The following is a 23,894-nucleotide window of genomic DNA, read 5'->3' as shown; positions in this document are numbered from 1 at the left end:
GTAAAAAGAAGAAGAAAAAAAGAAAACAGCCCAGAAATGAATGTTTTACACCTTTAGTAAAAAGTTATCTTGGAGTTATCCGTGGCGATGAGCAAATCGCTTCATAATTTCCTTGTTTATTCTGCAACAACTCATTAGACTCGGTGTAGTAGTGGAAGACCCCGTGAGGTGGAAGACCCTACAGGGTTAAAAGAAGAAAAAAAAACTCAGCCCAGAAATGGATGTTTTACACCTTTAGTAAAAAGTTATCTTGGAATGCTCCATGGCGATGAGCAAATCACTTCTTCATTTCCTTGTTTATTTTGCAACAACTCATTAGACTCGGTGTAGTCCCCCGGAGAGTGTGAACCTTTTGTATATTCTGGATACAGAAAATGAATATTTGAATCTGGATACATAAAATGAATATTTGAATGCAATAAGTTTGATTCCCAAGAGAGCATTGACATTCGAACATGCAAGTGCAGTCCAAGTTCCACCCCACTCTTAGCTGAGGGAATGATGCACTACCGCCCAAGCTGATGTGAGATTCTTCGGTCATATGCAGCACAAGGTTGTAGGATCGCATCATTGGCTGAGGGCGTGGCTGTGCCACTGATGCTATGCCCTCTGTTTGTTTGGGCAAGAATTTGGAATTTGGTCATGGTGCCGGTAATCGCTCAGAAACTCTTCAAAAGTACACCAAGGGATCTTTAACATCCACCAATGAATGCTGGCAGACAGGACACCTGTTCAATGTCTATCCGAGGGATGGCGCACATATTGATGAATCTCCCTGCCTGTGAAACATCGGGGTGACAGTTTATAGCTGGAGCACAATTCAAACCGAGATAGACAGCTTGGAGATGTGTGTGCGTACTTCCAGGCCATCCTGTCAGCCCACAATGTGAGATGAAGGGTGAGCATACATCACATGAAGTATGACACTCACTCACAGAATGTGCTGTTATTTCATGTTTTCACATCAGTTTGATTTAGAATTGAAAGTTTTTCTTTTGACCTTCTGCATGCAAAAATAATGTGGTGAAGCAAATTTTGGATAAACTGGCCAAAGGGTTTGGATACGTATGAGGAACAAACACATTCACTCTTAAATGTACAGTGCCTATAGAAAGTCTACACCCCCTTTCAAATTTTTCACCTTTCGTTACCTTATAGCTTGGAATTAAATTATATTAAATCAGACTTTTCCCACCTTTATTTACAGATTGTAACCCACAACCTCCAATGAAAAATAAATTCTACAAATTTCAGAAAATTACGAAAAATACAAAACTAGAATATCTTGGTTTGATAGGTGTCCCCCCCCACCCCCACCCCCCTGAGTAAACCACTTGGTGGAAGCACCTTTGACAGCAATTACAGCTGCGAGTCTGTTGGGATAGATCTCCATCAACTTTGCCAGGGGTCCACAAAGCTATTACTCAGGTACTCATGCACGGTAAAAAGAACTAAATGCCTACTTTAAAGATGCACCGAAAGCTAAGAAGCGTACTCGCACAACAGGCTTTTGATGGAAGGTTTTGTCAGTTAGTATAGGTAAGATTCTTCCATGATAATTCTGATAAATTGAAATACTATACTGTGATTTCAAAATTTAAATGCACAAAATCAAGTTTGTAAATGATAACATTGCAATTTATAAGATATCATAACTTGTAAGATAAAAAAAAAATAGATCTGAGGAGAACTGGCTTCCAAAGCCAGCCACCGACTGGGCATCCTCCGTCGTGCAAAGTCCTTCCTCGGCTCACCTGAGCTCCTGACCACATACGAAGCTTTCGTCCACAGCCTGATGGAGTACTTCTCTCCCCTTGGGGCTAGTGCTCCTGCCCCTCACCTTTCTCGGCTTCAGGCTGTGGAAACCAAGGCATTTAGGATCATTGGCGTATCTCGTGGTGAGGCTGAGTCTTTGGGCCCCTCACTCTCACCGCAGGCAGGTCAGTGGTCTTTCTGTCTTCTACAGTCTCCTCTCCGGTCTCGCCCCCCCCCCACTGCTCTGGCTGCAATATGTCCCCCCCCTCCCATATTTCCACAGGGCACTCAAGGTCCGCCAGTGAAATCGGCGAAAAAGTTCCATCTTGGTTTCATCAGACCACAAAACGTTTTGCCACATGACTTCAGAATCTCTGGAGTGTTTTTTTTTTTTTTTTCATACCTCAAATGAGACTCAAGGTGTTCTTTTCTTGAGTAATGGCTTCCTTCTTGCCAGCCTACCAGACCGCCAGACTTGTGGAATGCTTGGAATATTGTTGAAACATGCACACAGTGACCAGTCTTTGCCATAAAGGCCTGTAGCTCTTTTAAGGTTGCCATTTTCGTCTCGGTGGCCTTTCTAATCAATCTCCTCCTTACTTGGTCATCCAGTTTGGAAGGACGGCCTGATCTAGGCAGGGTCTTGGTGGTACCATACACCTTCGACTTTTTAATGATTGTCTTGACTGTGCTCCAAGGGATAATCAAGGCCTTTAAAATATTTTTTATACCCATCCCCTGATCCGTGCCTTTCCACAACTTTATCCCGGAGGTCTTTTTAAAGCTCCTTGGTGCTCATGGTTGAGTCTCTGCTGTGAAATGCACTACCCAGCAGAGGAAACCCTCAGGAACAGCTGATTTTATTCTGAAATTTAACACAGATGGAGGCAAATTAACCTAGTGTGTGATTTTGAAAGTGATTGGTGACACCTGAGCCAATTTACAATTGTTATAAGGGGGGGGGAGGGGTGAACACTTATCCAACCAAGATATTCTAGCTTTGTGTTAATTAATTTTGTGAAATTTGTGGAATTTGTTTTTCATTTTGAATTTCTGGGTTACGATGTGTAAATAAAGGTGGGAAAAGTCTGATTAAATGCAATTTCATTCCATACTACAAGGCAACAAAAGGTGAAAATTATGAAAGGGCATGTAGACTTTCTTTTGGCACTGTATAGATATAAATAGGTTGGCATTCTATGATGTTGGCATCCATGAGGAGGAGGAAATGCCTCGCTGAGTAAGAGAAAGGCGGCGCCATTGTTGTGGCATCGCTGGCACCCACAGTGCCCCATGAAGTGACAGCACTTCCACCATGCTCAGTGGCTGTGTTTGTCCCACCTAACAGTCCTGTTTTGTGTCTCATGTAATCGTCCATATGTTCATGTGTGTGAGATGTGTGTGTGTGTGTGTGTGTGAGATGTGTGTGTGTGTGTGTGTGTGTGTGTGTGTGTGTGTGTGTGTGTGTGTGTGTGTGTGTGTGTGTGTGTGTGTGTGTGTGTGTGTGTGTGTGTGTGTGTGTGTGTGTGTGTGTGTGTGTGTGTGTGTGTGTGTGTGTGTGTGTGTGTGTGTGTGACAGCTCCACTACAATCCTGAGATCCTATTAAAATAAAATATATGAGGACACTAGTGATGGTCACAGTGTGAATATATTGTTACGAATGTCGGTCCGCCCGGCGTGTGATCGGCCACGCAACTCAAATCACGACGCGTCGCCCACCGAACAGACAAGTTGGTCGTGACCCTCCTGGAACTACCGCCAGGAGCCAGTCACGAGTGGGGTTTAACCTCACCACAACCCAGTCCGCATTCTACCCGCGCGAAATAGGGTGAATCGCCAAATGTCGATATACCTAAGTACCCGCGCGGGTAGCGTACCGAGGAGTTGTACCATGCCGCAGGTCGGCTCTGGACACGAACCGCTTAAGCGGCTCGTTTCATGCTAAGGGGATAACCGAGCGGAGTTATGGCCGACCTCGACGGTTCAGATTACTTGCTGGGTGTCTAAACCCACTCCCAATCCCTTCCGTGATGCAAGATGGAACTTTCAAATGAAGGAAAGGACGCAACGAAACGGGTCACAATTTAACAAGCATTTTTATTCCACATACAGACAAGGCAAGTATTTTACAATCACAGTTATACAAAAACAATGCACGTATACAGTCAAAGCAAGAACACAATGCAGAGTTACAACCGAATAAAGCAATGTCCAAGCACTTATTCAGGTTTACTTAAAAAACTGGCGCCACACACACATTTACAGAAAAAGCAAATAAAAGCCACCCTCATAGGCAAGGGGGCAGACAGGTCCGTGGACCAAATGTACGTGGGACCTGGGTGAGCGGCCCAGTCCACGAGACCGAAGGGGTCTTACCCACGCCCTCGTGGCACGATGGCGGGCTCGCCGCAATGTCAGCGTAACGTGCCTGACTCCGTGCCCCTGGCGTGGTCGGTGAGCTCCTTTAGGTGTGCGTTGCGCAGGCACGTGTTGGTCGGTCGACACCACGGTTGGGGTGGGGAAAGGACGGAGTTACCGGCGCTATCTCAGCGCAGATGGGGGGAATTGTTGATGCTCGGGGTGGAGAGAGGGGAATGGCAGACGCTCCGTTCCGCTAGCGGGGCCTTGGGACCGCACCGACTCCGGCAAACTCTCGCCCCTGAGCCCTCTTCCGCGTCCCTGCTTCACTCTGCGACTCATCCCTCGACCTCAACTCCGAGCTCCGTCCCTTTCGTCGTCCGATCCCCGCAAACACACAACTCAGACTCCATGACTTCGACCACGACCTCAGTCTTCACTCGACCAGCCGCGAGTTGCCTTGTGCTCGCGTCTTTATAGACCGGGGGAGGAGAGTGTATGTAAATTCGCGGATCAAAACGCGCTTGGAGGCGGGGCCACGCCACCCCATGTTCAGCCATTGGTCGGGCAAAAAGGGGGCATGAGCCTCCCTTGATCCGAATTTCCTCCTAAAAGGAATCCACATGCATCGTGCTTAGGGGCGGGGCCACACCGCCTGACGCTCGCCCATTGGACGGAGGAAAAGGGGGGCGTGAACCTCCCCTGATCAGATTTCCTTTCCCGTAAAGGCATCCATTTGTACTCGTGGCTCGACGTGTTCGGCAACAATCACCGAACGGGCCCTGGGCAGCAAGACGTTCGGTGTTGACAGGTGGTGTGGTTGATGGTTGTGGAAGGAGAAAGGCGAAGGTGGTGGGGGGATTGCTGTGGTGCTTTGGTTGTTGGGGGGTGATTGGTCCAAAATAATGATAGATAAAGAAAAAAAATGGCTCACTCAAAGCGTCGCAGCCCGGATGAATCACACATATTCCCTCTAAACAACGGGTGTGGACTAACTGCACATGAACTTATCGATTTTTCTAACCTGAGGACCTTTATGGTGTATTGCGAATTTCCACAGCCATAACAATACTCTTAAGGGCAATGTTGAAAAATACTTTAAAAGCTTATATGAATGAATACAAAAAGTATTGTTCCAAAAATTATTTGGTGCTTAATGAGGGGTAAATTATTCATCAATCTTTTAATAAGTGTTAGCGTAAGTGTTTGTAACCTCAATTAGCAATGATCACAATCAGATGTTGAGGAAGACATCACCCTCATGTCTTCCATCTGTTTTTTCCCCCCATCTTCCATCTGTGTTTAACTCTCAGTTCACTCCATTGTCTTTTCACACAATACAATTGCACCTCAAATGGCACATCCATGTGAGCAAACTACAACGCATCGGACACGCTCTGACAAATGGTGCCTCCACGTATGCTTTGTCAGGACTGAAAGTGCGAATGTGCGACCCTTGCAAGGTGGGAGAAGAGACCTCCCCATGAGTAGTCGGCATGCCGGGCTATAAAAGACAGCGACATGTGCCGGTTGGGCCCAGAGAAAGGGAGAGTCAGACGGATAGCCAAGCAGAGCCACAGAGATCCAATGGCGATGCAGCGAGACTGACCGAGAGAGCCGCAGGCATGCCAGAAAGACACTCCACAAGTGGAGAAGGGTCTGCAGGGAAGAAAGAGGTTTGAAGGCATGCCTGCACCAAAGCATACTTGACGTCTCTGCTGACCTACAAAATCAGCCTGTGCCACACTTCCCTATGCTTCACCAGAGAAGATCATAAATAGTCCTACACCACACTGTTACTCTTCTGTCCATCCAGTGTTCCTGTCCGAGTCTTCCCGCATACGAATGGTTTACATATAGCCATTGGAAATTGCTACCGTCCAGGTTAAGCATGATGATTGGGTTTCTTTGTCCTCGTTCTGCTTCCTGTGTCCCCACCCCATTGTTCATTAAACCTTCTGTTTTGAAAGCGAGTTGATGTGCATTTTCAGCCGTGGCATCATCCTCCAGCGTAATCAAATTTCCCACAAAACCGTACGTGCGTGCTGAAACGGATGCACGGCTAAATTAATAAAACCTCACCGCATTATCCGCAGAATCACCGCATGCGTGGGGAACCTCAGCAGTTCATCTCAAACCTTCTCATGCCGCTCGTCAGTATTAAAGGTATATGAATGAATACAAACAGTATTAAAAGGTGGAGTTGAAATTTTTGTTCATTACTTATCAGACTCCACAAACCAAACTTAGAAACCACATAAAATCACATTAGTTCACCAGTTTTTTTTTTCTTTTGATAGAGAAAAAAAAAAAATCATTCAGGAGATATCAAAATAAGTATACAATTTTGATATACCAGCAGAGTACCCGCCCTATGGGTGATCTTGTTCCAAGCAAGCAACACGTTCTTCCTATGCACACCTTTATTTGTGCAGTGTATAGGCAACAATAAAAAATAACTAGAAAGGCACTCGGTGGCGCGCATTCCTCCGCCCCGTAATGCCTGATCCACGAGAACATATCTGGCTCAATACATTTTTGAAATATCATGCTGTGTACATAGTTTTTGAGCCCAATCTCTCAATGGTGAAGAATCATGTAAATTCTAGTAGTCCGATTCGGATCTTCACCAAAATCCAATCAATTAGTCGTGATCGCACGCCCAACCTGTCCACCAAGTTTCATCCGAATCCATCAACAACTTTTTGAGATATCACGCTTTTTATCGGTTTCGCCCTATCTCTCAATGGTGAAGGATCACTTAAAAATTATCAGATTCGGATCCGGATCTTCACCAAAATTTAATCAATTCTTCCTTGTCACACGCCCAACCTGTCCACTAAGTTTCATCCGAATCCGTCCACAACTTTTTGAGATATCCTGTACGCAGACAAACAAACAAACACAAAGGGGTGAAAACATAACCTCCTTCACCTTCGGTGGCGGAGGTAATCACCCGGGTTACGTGCATGAAGCAAAAACATACCGACTGCTTATAATTCAAAACATCTCACTGCACTGGAAAACGTGGGGACAGGAGTACTGCATTGTACTGTACTGTACTGTACTGTAAATGGTGGAGACTTGTAATACCTTTCCCCACCTGGAGGAGGCGCTACACGATACACATTTACATCAAGATTTTACTTCCCCTTCCATCACACCTCCCCCCCCTCCCCCAAGACCACCAGGAAAGATAAAAAAACCCCAATACATAAATTGGGGTCATGCTTATCCTCTTTAGCAAGTCTGGATGTAATTGGCTTAGAACTATAGGAGGAGTAGCACGACACCGGGACACACACACACACACAGACACAGAGACACACACACAGAGACACAGAGACACACACAGACAGAGACACACAGAGACACACAGAGACACACAGACACACACAGAGACACACAGAGACACACAGAGACACACAGAGACACACACAGACACACACAGACACACACAGACACACACAGACACACACAGACACACACAGACACACACAGACACACACAGACACACACAGACACACACACACACACGTTGCAGCTTCCCCACTCACCTGTTGCCCCTAATGGATGACCTTTTCCAATTAACCCTCCACTTGGGTTTACCACCCAACGTCCGCCATATGTGTTGTCTCCTTTCTCCACAAGAGTGGAACCTTGGCCTAGAAAAGATAAAAGGGTGGGATGGTAGGGGGGGGGGGGTTAATAGCCATGGTGGTGAGAGAGGAAATGATAAATGAAAGAACGATGAACCAGGAGTCTGACATTAAAGCACAGGTGGATGGGAAGACAAAGGTTTTGAAACGATTCTCCCTCCCCAGGTAAGGAGAATTCACCCACAGAAGAAATTGAGGAGTGCCCGAGGTCCAAACACTTGAAAAGCGATCGTCCTTTTTACACTCGACCAGGGGTCGGCAACCTGCGGCTCTTTCAGGACTGAAGAGTGTGGCTCCCAAGCCCGAGCGATAAAATCCCCCTTTTCTCATTATAAATGAACTTTCAGAAAAATCTTTGTGAGCGTCATGAAAGGATAAAATAATACTCGAGAACGCTGGCGGAGTGATAAGCAGGGAAATACATCCGATTTCCGACGAATTCTGCCAACAAGACTTACACGTTGTGCTCCGTGCACGGCCTGCTCTCCATTACGCGGTTATTTTCGCCATCTTGTCGGCAATATTTGTGGTGAATTGAAGGTCGTGACGTGTGATCACATGTCGCGCGGCTCGTGCACGGAATAGATAAAGCCAAGTTTCCGCGCGGTCAGGGTGATTGTCCCAGGGGCATTGTCATTTATGGCGGCGGCTCACTTGGTGCTCGTTGAATGGTGAGAATTGAGAGTATATCGGACTCCGTGCTTATACTGATTTATTTTGTGGTGATTAGTTGCGCGTGTATACCTTACTGCTTATGTACTCCATGCTGCACCTGTATTCCCTGGTGTGCCCGTAGAAGCGGCTTCAATCAAATGGAGTAAAGCCTACACTCTGAAGGTTCTTTCGCTTTCATTTCAATTTATTCCATTTGGTTTTCTCGGCTCTCTCAACCAAGGATGGACAAGATCTACAAACCAGAGAGGTTCGACGCAGACCCAAACGCGACTGACTCAGAAATGAAATGGTCACATTGGTTCCGTTCCTTCTCACACTATCTGACCATCATCGAGGAGGGAGCCGACAAATTGGCCGCCCTTGTGAATCATGTCTCGCCCAGCGTATACAGGCTCTTCTCGGAGTGTGACACCTACGAAGCAGCGATCGACGTGCTGCAGGCGCTCTACGTGAAGCACAAGAACGAGGTGTACATACGACATCTTCTCAACACACGCAAGCAAGCAGCCAGGGAGACCATCGATCAGTTCCTGCAAGCTCTGAGGCAGCTGGGAAAAGACTGCAGTTTCCAGGCCGTAACCGCCGAGGAACACCGAAATGAAGCGACCAGAGAAGCGTTCATCCAAGGGCTCAGGTCAGCCCTCATACGGCAACGCTTACTGGAGAAAGCGCAACCCACTCTTGAAAAGGTAGCCGACCAGGCTCGAGCTATGGATACGGCTCAGCAGCAATCTGAGTCATATGGGACACCGATGCTGCTAATTAACGCCGCTACGGTGGAAACTCAAGGAAGCCCTCAGGGCACCTCTGACACAGAGGATGGAGAAAAACCCGAGGAATCGGATACCCAGACCTCATCAAACTCCTCAGCAACTACTTCGGTTGGTAAATGCTTCTTTTGTGGGTACAAAAGACACCTCCGCAACAAATGCCCGCCAGAGATGCCACATGCATGAATTGTGACAAGAAAGGGCATTATGCCAGGGTATGTAAATCTACTCTAAGGAGAAATAAACCCACTTCTGCGGCTCTCTACTCACAAAAGAAACTAACTGCAGCCTCCCCGGGGAATCTATCCAAGGCTATCATCAACGTACGAATTAACGGGCATATGGCTGAAGCTCTGATTGATACCGGTAGCTCTGAGAGTTTCGTCAACAGCTCGCTAATGAAGGGCAGGAAATGGAAGATCCACCCGACAGACAATACGGTATGCATGGCTGCCACATCACTACAGTCCCGCGTACGAGGGCACTGCAATGTTGAATTGGACATAAAAGGGTACACGCATCGGGATGTAAGGGTACTGGTGCTTCGTGATTTATGCGCACACGTAATTCTGGGTCATAATGTCCTCAAGCAGCACACGAGCGTCGAAATACCCTTTGGAGGAAGCAAACCTCGTCTAATTTTAAATGCTCTGACCACCGCAGAGGTAACGTCCCCCCAGCTGTTTGCTAACTTGTCGCCGGTCTGTAAACCGATAGCGATCAAATCGCGGCGATATACCACTGCTGATATGAACTTCATCACTTCTGAAACCAAGCGATTACTGGAAGAAGGAATTATAGAACCGAGCGATTCGCCATGGCGCGCGCAGGTGTTGGTGACCAGCAGCCAGAACCATAAGAAACGAATGGTTGTCGATTACTCCCAAACGGTCAATCGCTTCACCCAACTCGATGCCTACCCCCTGCCGCGCATAGACGAGATGGTCGAACGCGTGGCCAATTATAAAATATTCAGCACCATCGATTTGCGAAGCGCCTATCATCAAATTCCCATCCGAGAGGAAGACAAACCTTACACCGCGTTCCAGGCAGGTAGGCGCCTCTACCAATTCAGGAGGATTCCGTTCGGTGTCACAAATGGAGTAGCTTGCTTCCAACGAGTTATGGACGACATCATCTCAGATGAAAACCTCAAAGACACTTTTGTTTACGTGGACAATGTCACGGTGTGCGGTAAGGATCGGGGGGAACATGACATGAATCTGGACAGATTCTTGAGCATTGCTAGAAAATATAATCTGACTCTCAACTACGAGAAATGCATATTCTCGGCAAGGTCAATTGACCTTCTCGGCTACACAATAGCCGACGGCACGATTAGGCCCGATCCTGAACGATTGCGCCCACTTCGTGAGCTACCCCCACCTCAGGACCTGCAGACAATGCGCCGGGTGATCGGCATGTTCGCTTACTATGCAAGATGGATTTCCCAATACTCCGAGAAAATACATCCCCTAGTGCATTGCAAAAACTTCCCACCAGATGCCGCTGTTGTAAAAGCTTTCCACAGCCTCAAAGATGATATCAGTAATTCCGTGGTATTATCGATCGATAGCTCGGTGCCCTTCGTGGTGGAAACGGATGCTTCTGATCACGCGATAGCTGCGACGCTCAATCAGTCTGGGCGACCCGTCGCGTTCTTCTCGAGAACTCTCTCTGGAAGCGAGCAGAGACACTCGGCAATAGAGAAGGAAGCGTACGCTATTGTCGAAGCCCTACGTAAATGGAGACATTATTTACTGGGAAACCACTTCACGCTTGTCACGGACCAGCGATCCGTTGCATTCATGTTTGATGGGAAAAATAACAGGAAAATTAAGAATGAAAAAATTATGAGATGGCGGATAGACCTAGCCTGCTATAGTTACGACATAGTCTACCGGCCCGGGAGGGAAAACCCTGCTGCAGACACCTTCTCTCGGGTCTACTGTTCGGCGACAATCAGTCGGGCTTTGCAAGACCTACATGTGTCTCTTTGCCACCCGGGGGTAACCAGAATGGCACATTTCGTACGCAGACAAAACCTTCCCTATTCTATCGAAGATATTAAACAAATGAATGCTTCATGCCCTGTTTGTGCTGAACTAAAACCCAGATTCTATGGCGCGGCTTCTGGCAGATTGATCAAGGCCACTTCTCCCTTCGAGAGACTAAATATCGACTTCAAAGGGCCCCTGCCGACCGAGACAGACAACAGATACATATTCACTGTTGTTGATGAATATTCAAGGTTCCCTTTCGCATTTCCGTGCTCGGATATGACCTCGGGCACTGTAGTGAAATGTCTGTCTGACCTCTTCGCTATGTTTGGGAAACCTTCGTACATACATTCAGACAGAGGGCCGTGTTTCATGTCGGCCGGGCTAAAACAGTTCCTATTAGAGCACGGCATAGCAACTAGTCGAACGACGGGTTACAACCCACAGGGTAATGGGCAGGTGGAACGGTATAATGGAGTCATTTGGAAAGCCGTAACTCTGGCGTTGAAATCAAGAGGACTGGGCCCCGGGCAATGGGAGGTTACCCTTCTCGACGCTCTGAATTCCATACGCTCTTTGCTCTGTACGTCCACCAATGCAACTCCTCACGAACGAATGTTTACTCACCAGCGACGTTATGTTGACGGCCAAGCGGTGCCCAACTGGCTAACCCATCCCGGAACAGTGTTCATGAAACGCCCGGTACGACAAAGCAAGTATGAACCCATGGTGGAGGGGGTCGAACTCATCGATACTAATCCAGAGTATGCTCATGTCAGGCTCCCGGATGGCAGGGAGACCACTGTGTCGGTTCGCCATTTGGCTCCCACGGGTACTCCTCCCGCAGGTACACCACCATCTGGCACTCCTCCCTCTGACATCCCCTCCCCAGGTGTTCCCCCCCCCAGGAACTCCACCCGGGAACGGTGGCGACGGAGCTGCCGCGTTCCACCCGAGAGCGATCGAGGAGTCATCCCCGGCACGAGTCGAGGCTCACCAAGAGGATTGGAAGCCTCCCTCAAGTGAAACCGCCATTTACTCCCGGAGAGGCCGACAGATAAAACCCCCTCGCCGACTCGATCTGTAAAGGGGATTATCGGCATCCTTGATGCTCATGCTCCTATATGCTCGTTACATCATATATCGATGCTCATTACCATGCTCCTACAACTCACAATAATCCTCACTGCTTGGCATGTATGCTTCAGTAGTTTAAATAGTTCGCGTTGCTTGAAATGTATACTCCTATAGTGCTGAAGTAATCATGGTGCGTTAGCTGGGCCTCTAGTTACATTTTAAAGATGGGGAGAATGTGGTGAATTGAAGGTCGTGACGTGTGATCACATGTTGCGCGGCTCGTGCACGGGATAGATAAAGCCAAGTTTCCGCGCGGTCAGGGTGATTGTCCCAGGGGCATTGTCATTTACGGCGGCGGTTCACTTGGTGCTCGTTGAATGGTGAGAATTGAGAGTATATCGGACTCCGTGCTTATGCTGATTTATTATGCGGTGATCCACTGCACATGTATACATTGCTGCTTTTGTACTCCTAGCTGCACCTGTTTCCCCTGGTGTGCCCGTAGAAGCGGCTTCAATCAAATGGAGTAAAGCCTACACTCTGAAGGTTCTTCTCTCGCTTTCATTTCAATATTATTGCTTTAACCTGTTTCGCAGTCTCAGTTTACCATTCAAACCCTCAGTAAAAGTTAGCGACACCCTGATCCTCGCTGGGGAGGTAAGCGAAAATCCCGTCATGAACGACTTGTATGTAAATAACAAACGAGATGTTGTTTTGATAACTCCCTCCTTCAATCAAGGGTGCACGTGAATGTGACGTCACCGCGTTTGCTGTCCACCATCTTGGATAACCAACTCCCTTCTTCAATCAAGGGTGAACGTGCATGTGACGTCACCACGTTTGCTGTCCGCCATCTTGGAGTACCAACAAACGAAACAAAACTACAAGTGCACTACATCATTGCATTTACATTTGTTAAAACTTGTACGTGCCCGTAAAAGAAATAAATAAATAAATAAATATCCAAACCGCAAGCAACAAACGCTCTCCGGCCCGGAAGTTCGAATATGATTCGCAGTTACGATTATTCGCAATTTATTTTTAATACCCAATTATTCAATTAGCGCCAACGTATTTTTTCCTTTTCGCAATGTCGTGGCAAGGAAAAACAAAAAGAGGAGAGAAAAAAATATTTACTTCCTGGTTCGGAGCATACCAGCACTGATGTTCCCGAAAATTATGCACTGTCTAATATGAAAACGATCATAACTTGGGGCATTGTGTTGATCTATAAATGCGCATAAGAAATCGAGAAATTATTAGAATACACGAAGTCATCACTATCCGGAAGCCCGTACGTTGTAACCCGTAATGGATCTGGAAGTCCGTATGTTGTAACCCGTAATGGCGAACGCGGCTGAGCTTTTCTTCCCCATCGGCCACGCCCATGCAACAACGTGTCTTGTCATTGGTTTGGTAAATAAATGGCCATAACTTGGGAAGCACTTGTCCGATTAATATCAAACCTTGAAAAGGCACATCCTCAGGTCCCCAGCAATATACCTGGCAAGTTTCAATTAGATCGGACCAGCGGTTGTCGAGAAACAGTGGTCACACACACACACACACACACACACACACACACACACACACACACACACACACACACACACACACACACACACACACACACACACACACACACAGATTGCTGGAATTATAGATAGATAGGAGTTAAAATGGTGAATTTTTGCTCATTATTTTGTTTTGGCAATTATTTTTGCCAAACTTGGAGGCTTGACAGTTGACTTGCGAGTTATGAGGGATGTTGAAGAGGGATTCAGAATCAGATAGTCACGTCCAAGAAAGTGTGCGCGCACGTGTGTGTGTGTGTGTGTGTGTGTGTGTGTGTGTGTGTGTGTGTGTGTGTGTGTGTGTGTGTGTGTGTGTGTGTGTGTGTGTGTGTGTGTGTGTGCGCGCGCGCGCGCGCGCGTGTGCAGAGATTTCACTTCATGGTGGACATCACCTCATTTTTAAATTGCCTTAAGAGAAAGCTGCAAGGAAAGGGAAACACAGCTCACTTGCTTTTTGAAGAGGTGCTCTCATTTGAACGAAAATATGGAGATTTGCGAGAGACATGCGGATGGATTTTCCGGCTCATTTCCCATCACTGAAACAATTCAAAGAGGAGACAAACTATGAACTTGACACCGAGAACCTAAAAAAAAAGGTGATACTGGGAGTGCAAGAAGCCTTCACAGGGTGATTTCAGGAATTCAGAAAGGAAACTGCAACTTTATCATTTGTGTTGAAACCCCTTGAAGCAGACACTTCTGCACTCAACTTTTCAGCATTTACAGGAGTAGACCGAGCAGAACTAGAACTAGAACTGGCCAATTTGCAGGGCAAGGACATGTGGAGTTCTAACTTCAGAGGCTTAGTGACCAAACTTGAAAATCTAGAAAGGCACAGATCGACCCTGGCAATACAACACAGATGGACTGAAATGCATGATCTTAAAAAAAACAAGAACAAATTGTGTTTGAAGTTTGGAAATGTTTACCACAAACCTACAGTAACATGAAGAGATAAGAATTTGGCATTCTGTCCATCTACGGATCGACTTACCTGTGTGAGCAAGCATTTTCAAGTATGAATTTCATAAAAAGCACACTGAGAAACCAATTGAACAAGGTGAGTTTAAAGTCCTGCTTGAAAATGAAAATGACAGCACACTGTCCAAACATCAAACAAACTCTACAGGAGAAATCACACGAAACTAGAAGGGCACTCGGTAGAGCGCATACATCCGCCACACAATGCCTGATCCAGTGGAACATATCGGGCCCAATAAATTTTCAAATTACCATGCACATGAATACACTTAATTAATTGAAAAATTCTGCTATCTGAATGTGGATTTGAATCTTCACCAAAAGTGAATCAATTCGTCCTTGTCACATACCCAGCCTGTCCACCAAATTTCTGCAGAATCCATCCATAATTTTTTGAGATATCATGCTATATATCGTTGTAGCCCTCTCTCTCAATGGTGAAGAATCACTTAAAAATTCCAGAAGCCGAATCTTCACCAAAATCTAATTTCGTCATTGTCACACACCAAACCTGCCCAAAAAATTTCATCCAGATCCGTGCACAACTTTTTGAGATATTCTGCACACAGACAGACAGACAAACAAACAGACACACAGGGGTGAAAACATAACTTCCTTCACCTTCGGTGGTGGAGGTAAATATGGGTAAGCTGACTCAATGTACTGAAGAAAATTTAATGGCCCCTTTCATTGATACCAGCTCAACAAACATGTATAGCATAAAAAAAAAAATCAATGTGTGTGTCTGTCCTGTTATTCAATTATTGAAATGGGGTTTATGTGCATTGCGGCTCTTTAGCTATCGCGTTTCTGACCAAATTTGAAAAAAATGGGTCTTTTTGTTATGTGGGTTGCCGACCACTGCACTAGACCATCAAAAAAATGCTATAAGCCTTTTGCACCGAGAGGGTAAACTACGTTCCGTTCGCCCCAGAGCTCGCTCGCCCCAAGGTTGACTATGAACATTTTACACTTGAAGGAGTAACCCGACCCGGGGTGAGAGATCACGATGTGTGCACTTACATTTGATGGGCTGACCACCCAGGAAGCTAAATGTTGCAAAGGCCGCAAATGCACGCTGTTTGGGCGCAAAATCAATTATTTGGGCAAAAAAAATCAATCAAAAATAAAATAACATAAACCAGTGAAAATATTTTAGTTCCAACGGACAAGTTTAGCTATAATATTGCGGCATGCAAGAGCATAAAGGGAAATAACGCAGAAATAAAAGCCATGGAGAATGTGTGATTTCATGTTTACTTTTGTACCCTGAATCATGTTATGTTATAATTACGCATAACTCACCAATACCACTCACAGTGCTCAGGACGAACTCAACCCAATTTTTGTTCACACTATATTTTTGACTCCGGTGCGAGTGTTTCGCACCATGTAAAAAAAAAAAAAATCTCACCCCTTGTCTGGAGCAGGGTTGAGTTCACCCAGTGACACCAATATTGGGGGTGGCCCCAGAGGCAAAACCAGCAAGATGAAAAGCTCGAGTACGTTCACCCTCGGGTCGCCCCGGAGACACCCTCTAACTATTCTCAGAAAGCTGTCTCAGCGCCGACGAGTCTGGCAATTTACTCAGGCAGATTATCAGGGCCTGCAAGTAGCAATTTCACTTCAAGGCTGGTCTCCTATCTCTACTGCCCATGATATTAACTCAGCCTGGGAATTCTTTAACAGAAACCTGCGCTGACTTATGCAGAGATCCATCGCATCTCATTTCCAATTATCATCTTCTTCCCACCATGGTACACTGAATCCTGTGGTGATCGGCAGTTGCTCTGAAACAACTTGCCTTGTCTTCCTGGAAAGCAAACCAGACCGTAGGAAACCTCAAATCACTCGACAAAGCCCGCAACAAGTGTGTGTCCGCTCTCAGGAGAGCCAGAAAACAACATCTGTGCAACCTCAAAATTGAACTTTCAAACTGATCTCCCTCCTCTAAAACCTGGTGATGCCTTGTTAAGTTTGTCTCAAGAGTACAACCCCTCCCCCATCCCTTTCCTTTCTTCAAATGGGATCACAGCCGACTACACTCGTGAGAAGGCCGAATGCCTCAATTCTGTGTTTGCTTAAAATTCTTGTGTCCCCACCCAACCACTTGCTCTCTGTACCCATCCCAACTATTCACAACCAACTGCTCCTGAACTCTGTCTTTTGCACCTGAGAAGGTGGAACAACCCTCGACTGATTTTGTATCTGGACTGTACGGCATCAGCTCAGGTTCTAAAAACTTATCATGTCATAAAAACCTGCTCTGCTGCTCTTGCTCATCCTCTTTCTGCACTTTTCACCCGATCATTGGCACTCAGTCAACTTTCTTCCCTTTTTGTTTTTTCTATACTTAGTCGAGACTCGTATAAGAGCTAACACAGAACAGATAACAAAGGGAGCAGGAAACAAGAGGGGGTGAGAGAGAGGAAGCACAGCAGTAGGAAACAGGGACATCAGGAGATCTGTGGAAGAGAGAGGGATGGGGCGGGGTATACGGGGTAAACAAGATGGAGACTACATGGACTTTCAGTAAGGAAACAAGGAATTTGAATGAGGTGCGTTTGGGGTGGGTTAACGGGGGTAGAAAAGATCAAGATTTTGGATGGAGGAAGACATGAGATGGTGGTGAACAGCTGTTTTAAAGACCTGGAGGGAAGAGTGTGATTGTAGAGAGTGGGAGCTTTTTACAGAGGCAGTAAAATAAAAATAAAAAAACACGAGGAATGAAAGAGTGAAGGTGAGCAGTGATTTATAATTTTGGCAGTTTCACCAGAAGGGGGTTGCTGGCAGACCTTGAGCACCCTGCAGAAATATTAGGGGGACAGAGCACAGACTGAGCAGGAAGTGCAAGACCGGAGAGGAGTCGGTAGAAGACAGAAAGCTCACCGACCTGTCTGCAGTGAGAGAGTGAAAGACCGAAAGGCTCAGCTTCATCGCGGGAGATACCAATGATGCTAAAAGTTTTGATTTCCACAGAGTGAAGCTGAGTTAGGTGTGAGGAAGGAGTACCAGCCCAGAGGGGAGAGCAGGACTCCATCAAGCTGCGGATGAAAGCCTTGTCGGTGGATAGGAGCTCAGGTGTGCCAAGGAAGGACTTTACACGATGGAGGATGCCTCGTCGGTGACTGGCTTTGGAGGCCAGCTTGTAAATGTGGCTTTTCCCATTAATTATTGTGGCAGATAGTGAGTCTCAAAAGCTTGAGAGACAGAACTTCTTCAAGATTAGATTGTTGAGAAGGCAGTTTTGAGAGGGGGTTTCCACATGGTCCTTTCGGAGAGACATTGTGAGAGTGTGAGATTCGTCAGGATTGAACGAGTGTTTGACCAGCTTGTGATTTTATCCAGGTCTGCAGAGAATGAAGAGGCTGCTGGCTGTCGATCTGAGGGGTGTGAGACGGAACAGCAGATGGTGGAGTCATCACCAAAGAGATAAAGAGGATTTTCCAGAGAGTCAGAGAGATCATTGATAAAGATTAGAAAAAGCACAGGGCCCAAAACACTGCCTTGAGGAGTTCTATCCTGGACAGGAAGAGGAGATGAGGGAATTCCATTAAGAGCCATTATTGACTATGACAGGGGAGGAAGTTCGCGAGCCACGAGTGGAGATTTCCTTGGATACCATAAGAAGAGTTTGGTGAGCAGTGTAGGGTGCCAGACCATGTCAAAGGCTCACGATATGTCGAGGGAGATGGCTCTGATCTCATGTCTGGCATTGAGGACATCCATCCATTGTTGGGGAAAGCAGAAGCAGCATGTCCAGAGTAGAGTGACCTGGTCTGAATCCAAATTGATGTTTGGAGATCAAGCCTTTGGAGAAAAGGAAGGATTTAATGTTGGAAGCGATGAAAAAATTCCATGACCCTTCTGATTGGGAGCAGGCTGGTTAGTCTGTAGTTGAAGGGATCTGTTTTTGCACCTTTTTTACTGTAAAGTTGTAATGTGCTTGGAAATCGGTCAACATCACTGTATTGGATTACATAAAAAGGTGCAAACACCGTTCCCCTTAACGACACACCTATTAGCTTACTAGTCATCAGCAAGGACATGGCATTCATTACAGTTGAGATGAAATTCTTCCTTTTCTTCAACAGTCTAATCTTAGATCACCAAATCGGATTCAGATCCGGTCACTCCACCGTAGACATGCTGCTCCAACTCTCCCCACAATGGATGACGGCCCTCAATGTCAGACATGACATCAGGGCCAACTCCTTAGACACATCTCAATTTTTATACAGTTTGGCATGTGCCTCACTCTCAAAACTCTCTACCTATGGCATCCAAGTCCAACTCCACACATGGCTGACTGACTTCCTGAACTCTCGTAGCCAACGTGTGTCACTCAACAGTATCATTTCATCTCCTCTCCCTGATAAGGCTGGAGTGCCCCCAAGGCAGTGTTCTGGGGTCAGTCCTAGTCCTTATCTTCATCAACAATCTCTCTGACTCTGGAAAATCCCCTTTATCTATTTGCTGATGACTCCACCTTCTGCCGTGACATCCCTCATCCTGAAGAAAGGCAGGAAGCAGCCCCTTTCCTCTCTTCAGATCTTGATAGAATCACAAGCTGGTCAAACACTTAGAACATGTCTTTCAGCCCTGACAAATCTCACACACACTCTCACACTCTCTCCGAAAGGACAATATAGCAAACATCCCATCTACTTTCTTCACAATTGTCTTGAGGTGGTTCAGCCACTCAAACTCCTGTCTCATTACCAGCCATGATCTTTCTTGGGCAAACCACATTTCTAATTTCTGCTTTCCCCTCTGGACTGGCACCCATGTCTCACACCTTTCTCAGCTTGATGCCATGGAAACCAAGGCCTTCAAGATAATTGGAATCTCCCACAATGAAGCTGAGTGTATGGGCCTTTCACTTTTCCATCGCAGACAGGTTGGTGGTCTCTCTGTCTTTGGCAGCCTCCTTTCTGATCTTTCACACTCTGCTCTTTCTGTGCTTTGTCACCAAAAGGTTTCTGCAGGGTGGATGTGGTCCATCATCAACCCCTTCTGGTAAAACTCCAAAAATCCAGAATCACTGCTCACCTCCATTCATTTGTTCCTCTTCTTTCCTGCCTATGGAACAAACTTCCACATTATTCCCAACCTTATTCTAACCTGTAGGTCTTCAAGCCAGCTGTTCACCACCATCTCATTCCACCACCCCCCGTTAAAACCATATTTTCTGCCCCCATTAAACCCCCCACCACCCCCCCCATACACCCACTCCCAAATTTCCATTTTTCCCTTCCCAAAGTTTTGCTTTAGTATCCATCCAATCCATGCACTCTTCTTTACCCCTCATTCCTACCCACACCCATTATTTGTCCAAGTCTCCATCCATTTTGTCCTTCGATGCTGTTGATAGTGTTTCCCCCCTCTTTCCACTGTTCCTTTTGTTCTGTTGCATCCTGATCCGTGCCGTATCGCTCTTGCATGAGCCTCGTCCCTATTGAAAAAGTGCAGAGATTGCAAGCATGGAAACGGCTGTAAAACGGTGATGATGATGATGATGATGATGATGATGATGATGATGATGATGATGATAATGATGATGATGATGACAATGCCCAAGGTGTTATTTTTTGGAGATTTGGCTTACGTGGGGGTTTCCAGGGATGTAACCCCCGCATAAAACAACGATTTACTGTCCAAGCAACTCAAAAAGTTTTCGATCACCATTTTAAATGTCCCATATGAGAATGAAAAAAATAATAAAAGCACAAATCATTTTCAGCTCTGAAAAAAATATCCTATCCAAGAGCAAACTTTACCAAACTCAAAAAACTAAGCTCAAAAGGCTGATTTTCTTTATGGCTCTGCCAATGTTCCAACATGATACCAAGTCGAAATTGTAACAAGAAACAAGGGGTACAAATTTCCGTATGTAAAAAAAGATTTGCATATTTATTATTTGCAGATATATTATGAGTACAGTATCCTCCTTGCCTGGTGGGCAAAGCCCAAGTGCCTCGTAGCTGATGAGCTCATTAGCAGAGAAACAGTCATGGAGTTCCACAACCTGCACATCGAAGGGACTGAGGCCGGTACGTCGGAAACATCGCCGAGCAGCCTCTTCAGTTAGTTTGTAGCCAACCTGCACTTACAGACACGATACGAAACAAAACCTGTACCAAAATATAATGGGCTTGTTTTGGTCACCTAAGACACAACCAACTCATCCACCTTGTTTCATCCAAAACCATCCACAAGTTTGTGAGATATCCTGTGATGTATCGTTTTTGCCAACATCTCTGTCCACCAGGTTTGCTCCGAATCCATTCATAACTTTTTGAGATATCGTGTTATATATTGCTTTTAGCTCCATCACTCAATGGGGAAGAATAAAAATTCTCGGGTCCAGATCTTCACCAAAATCGAATCAATTCTCCCTTGTCACACAGCCAACTTGTCTTCCAGGTTTCATCTAAATTTGTCCACAACTCTTTTGAGATATTGTACCGTATATCATTTTTGCCCCCATCTCTCAATGGTGAAGAATCAATTTTTTTTTTAAAATATAGTACCGTAGCTAGATACCGATCTGGATCTTCACCAAAATCTAAATAATTTCATCCTCGTCACACACCCAACGTGTCGACAACTTTTTGAGATATCCTGTGCACAGACAAACAGAAAGAGCTGAAAACATAACCTCCAACCTCCACCCACCTTTGGTGTCAGAGGTAATAACGATCCATATCTCTAATTCCACATGTACTTTTACCCGAATCCGAAATGGTTTTTCTGTTAGCAATCAAAGTGAATTATGAACTCGTTTTTTTTAAATAAAAACTGGGAACCAGATTAAGTAACCTACAAGGTCGATTGCATTGCGAGTAGAGAAAGTTTCAGGCGTGTCCGTGACCATCTCCTGAACCAGTATCTCCACTGCCCGGTCTTCGAGGCCATGCCGTCGCATAAATTCCTCACTGACCAAAACTGCAGCTGCTGCTCCATCTGAGGGTGGGCTGGTTGGAGAACATTTTAACTTTAAATTAATTAGAATGCATTTTCTTCAGCAATATCAAGAATTTACAAAAACGAACCTTTTATGGCTTAAATATTCGCTTTCTCTGCAACGATCTAATCAAGAGTTTTCAGAAGGTGATTAGTCAAAACAAAGCTGTTTTGCTCCATCTACTTTTCCCGCACCCGACCCCACCAAGATGTCTTTTTGTCTTTGTTGCTGGTTATTATTGTTCATTCAGATTACACCAAGGACAGAGAGTTAGTGTGTGACAGACTTAGTGGTTTGAAGAGCCTCTTCTGTCATTTGCATGTGCTGAAAATGCTTTCAGTCCCAACTCAGACAAAATCCACTACATCCAGCTAATTGCTGGAGGTAACTCGAGACTTCATAGAACACGCATTGTTCAAGTATATACTTCAATTTTAATGAAAATAATGATTTTAAAGGTCGATTTTTAAAATCCAGAAGTTTATCGCCACTGAAACACCACCCTTGTACACGAATAAAATGACGGGATCATTTTTCCAAAGCAGGTGGAATGTATCACATTTGATCAATGTGGGAAGAACCTTGGGGTATGGGGGCAAATACTCCATTTTTTTTTTGTCTGTCGTCCCACTTTTCTATCTGTTTGAGACTTGTTCACATGTTACTCTTTGTTCCAACCTTAGCGTATGAACCTTTCATGCTCCATTGTCTACCTCTTCCATGTGTACCTTAACCTTGAAGTACAAATTAAAAAAAAAACATGTAAATAAGTGCATGTCATTTGAGTAACTTTCTCGAATGCAGTCCTGACCAGCACTGAAGTACAGTGATGTCTCCGTGGATGGGTTTGGAGTCGAGGATTTCCTGCAGTGAGTAGTATCGGCGGTTCAGAGCCAGGCTACAAAGACAAAGGAGACAACCCATACATAGTCATCATAATCATCATACTCATCATGAACTATGCTTTGGAGTTTAAACAGAGAGTAGGTTCTGCTCAGGCAGTTTCATTGGCTCAGGGTTACAATCCTGGACAGTTCACCAATCTGACGCAGAATACGTGACTGAGCATGAAAGAATTTCGAATTTGTTCGGGGTGCTGGCGATAGCTCGCCTTCCCTTCGGAAAGGACACCCTGGAATCAATAACATCCACAACCTAATGCTGGCATACAGGACGCCCAGTTTAACATCCGACGGATGGCACACACATTGATGAATCACCCTACCTGCAAAACTCCAGGATGACAGTTCAGAGTTGGACTAAGATTCAAATCCAGAGTAAAGAGTTCAGAGATGAGTGTGCATGTATCGAGGCTATCCTGCCACCCCCCCCCGAACCCCAAATCATACTTTAGCAATATTGGGGGGGGGGGAGTGCAAACCCAAAACAAAGGAAACACATGAAAGATTGAGAAAAAGTTTAATCAGAAAGGTTGATTAACATTTCAAAAAGATAGTCTATCAAGCACTGTTAAACACAGCAATTTTTAATTATTCATCATCAGTAAAACAAATATGAGGGTTCTGAACCACTCGTTATTTATTGACCAATTTCCCCTTGAGGGGCACATTGTCCACCAAATTCACTTTAAAAAGCAGTTAAAACCAGTTTTCTAAAACAAAATTCTGAGATATCAGCAATAATAGATAGTTCTGTGGACTGTAACACCGGTCACACCGGTCAACGAGCGTATTATGAGATTAAGGATTCGTCACTCCTTAGGTGTCATTTCCCTGGTCTCTGTTTATGCTCCGACTGAGGCGAGTGATCTCACCGTGAAGGATGCATTCTACGCCACACTCGAGTCTGTGGTTGATCAGTGCCCCAGACGAGATACACTTCTAGTCTTGGGGGATTTCAATGCATCGACTGGAACTGATAGGGATGGTTATGAGGTGTGTGTTGGTCCCCATGGGTCAGGAACTATGAACCAGAATAGCACTAAGCTCCTTGACTTTGCAAGAAGTCATGGACTTAGGGTGGCTGGTTCATGGTTTCAGCGCCCACAAGCTCATCGCTGGACTTGATATTCCAACGCTGGCGGTGTGGCAAAGGAGATTGACCATGTCCTCATTGA

The 23,894-nt window shown here is 45.6% G+C and overlaps 1 protein-coding gene across 1 annotated transcript in view; it reads right to left on the bottom strand.

The window, feature by feature from the left end:
* SCP2 (sterol carrier protein 2) overlaps nucleotides 1–23,894 on the bottom strand; it is a 101,412-nt gene that overhangs the window by 23,438 nt on the left and 54,080 nt on the right. Inside the window, exons 8-11 of the mRNA XM_085897913.1 lie at nucleotides 22,629–22,715; nucleotides 21,677–21,827; nucleotides 20,806–20,953; nucleotides 7,672–7,779 (exon numbers count right to left, since the gene is read on the bottom strand). Coding sequence (XP_085754039.1) covers nucleotides 7,672–7,779; nucleotides 20,806–20,953; nucleotides 21,677–21,827; nucleotides 22,629–22,715 — 494 coding nt within the window. The remainder of the gene's footprint in view (nucleotides 1–7,671; nucleotides 7,780–20,805; nucleotides 20,954–21,676; nucleotides 21,828–22,628; nucleotides 22,716–23,894) is intronic.

Source organism: Eptatretus burgeri, chromosome 10, assembly GCF_056783735.1.
Source record: "Eptatretus burgeri isolate ZD-2024b chromosome 10, Ebu_testis_v1, whole genome shotgun sequence".
In the NCBI taxonomy this organism is placed as follows: domain Eukaryota; kingdom Metazoa; phylum Chordata; class Myxini; order Myxiniformes; family Myxinidae; genus Eptatretus; species Eptatretus burgeri.
The sequence above is the reverse complement of the archived record's forward strand: the minus strand, read 5'-3'. Positions and strand labels throughout refer to the sequence as shown.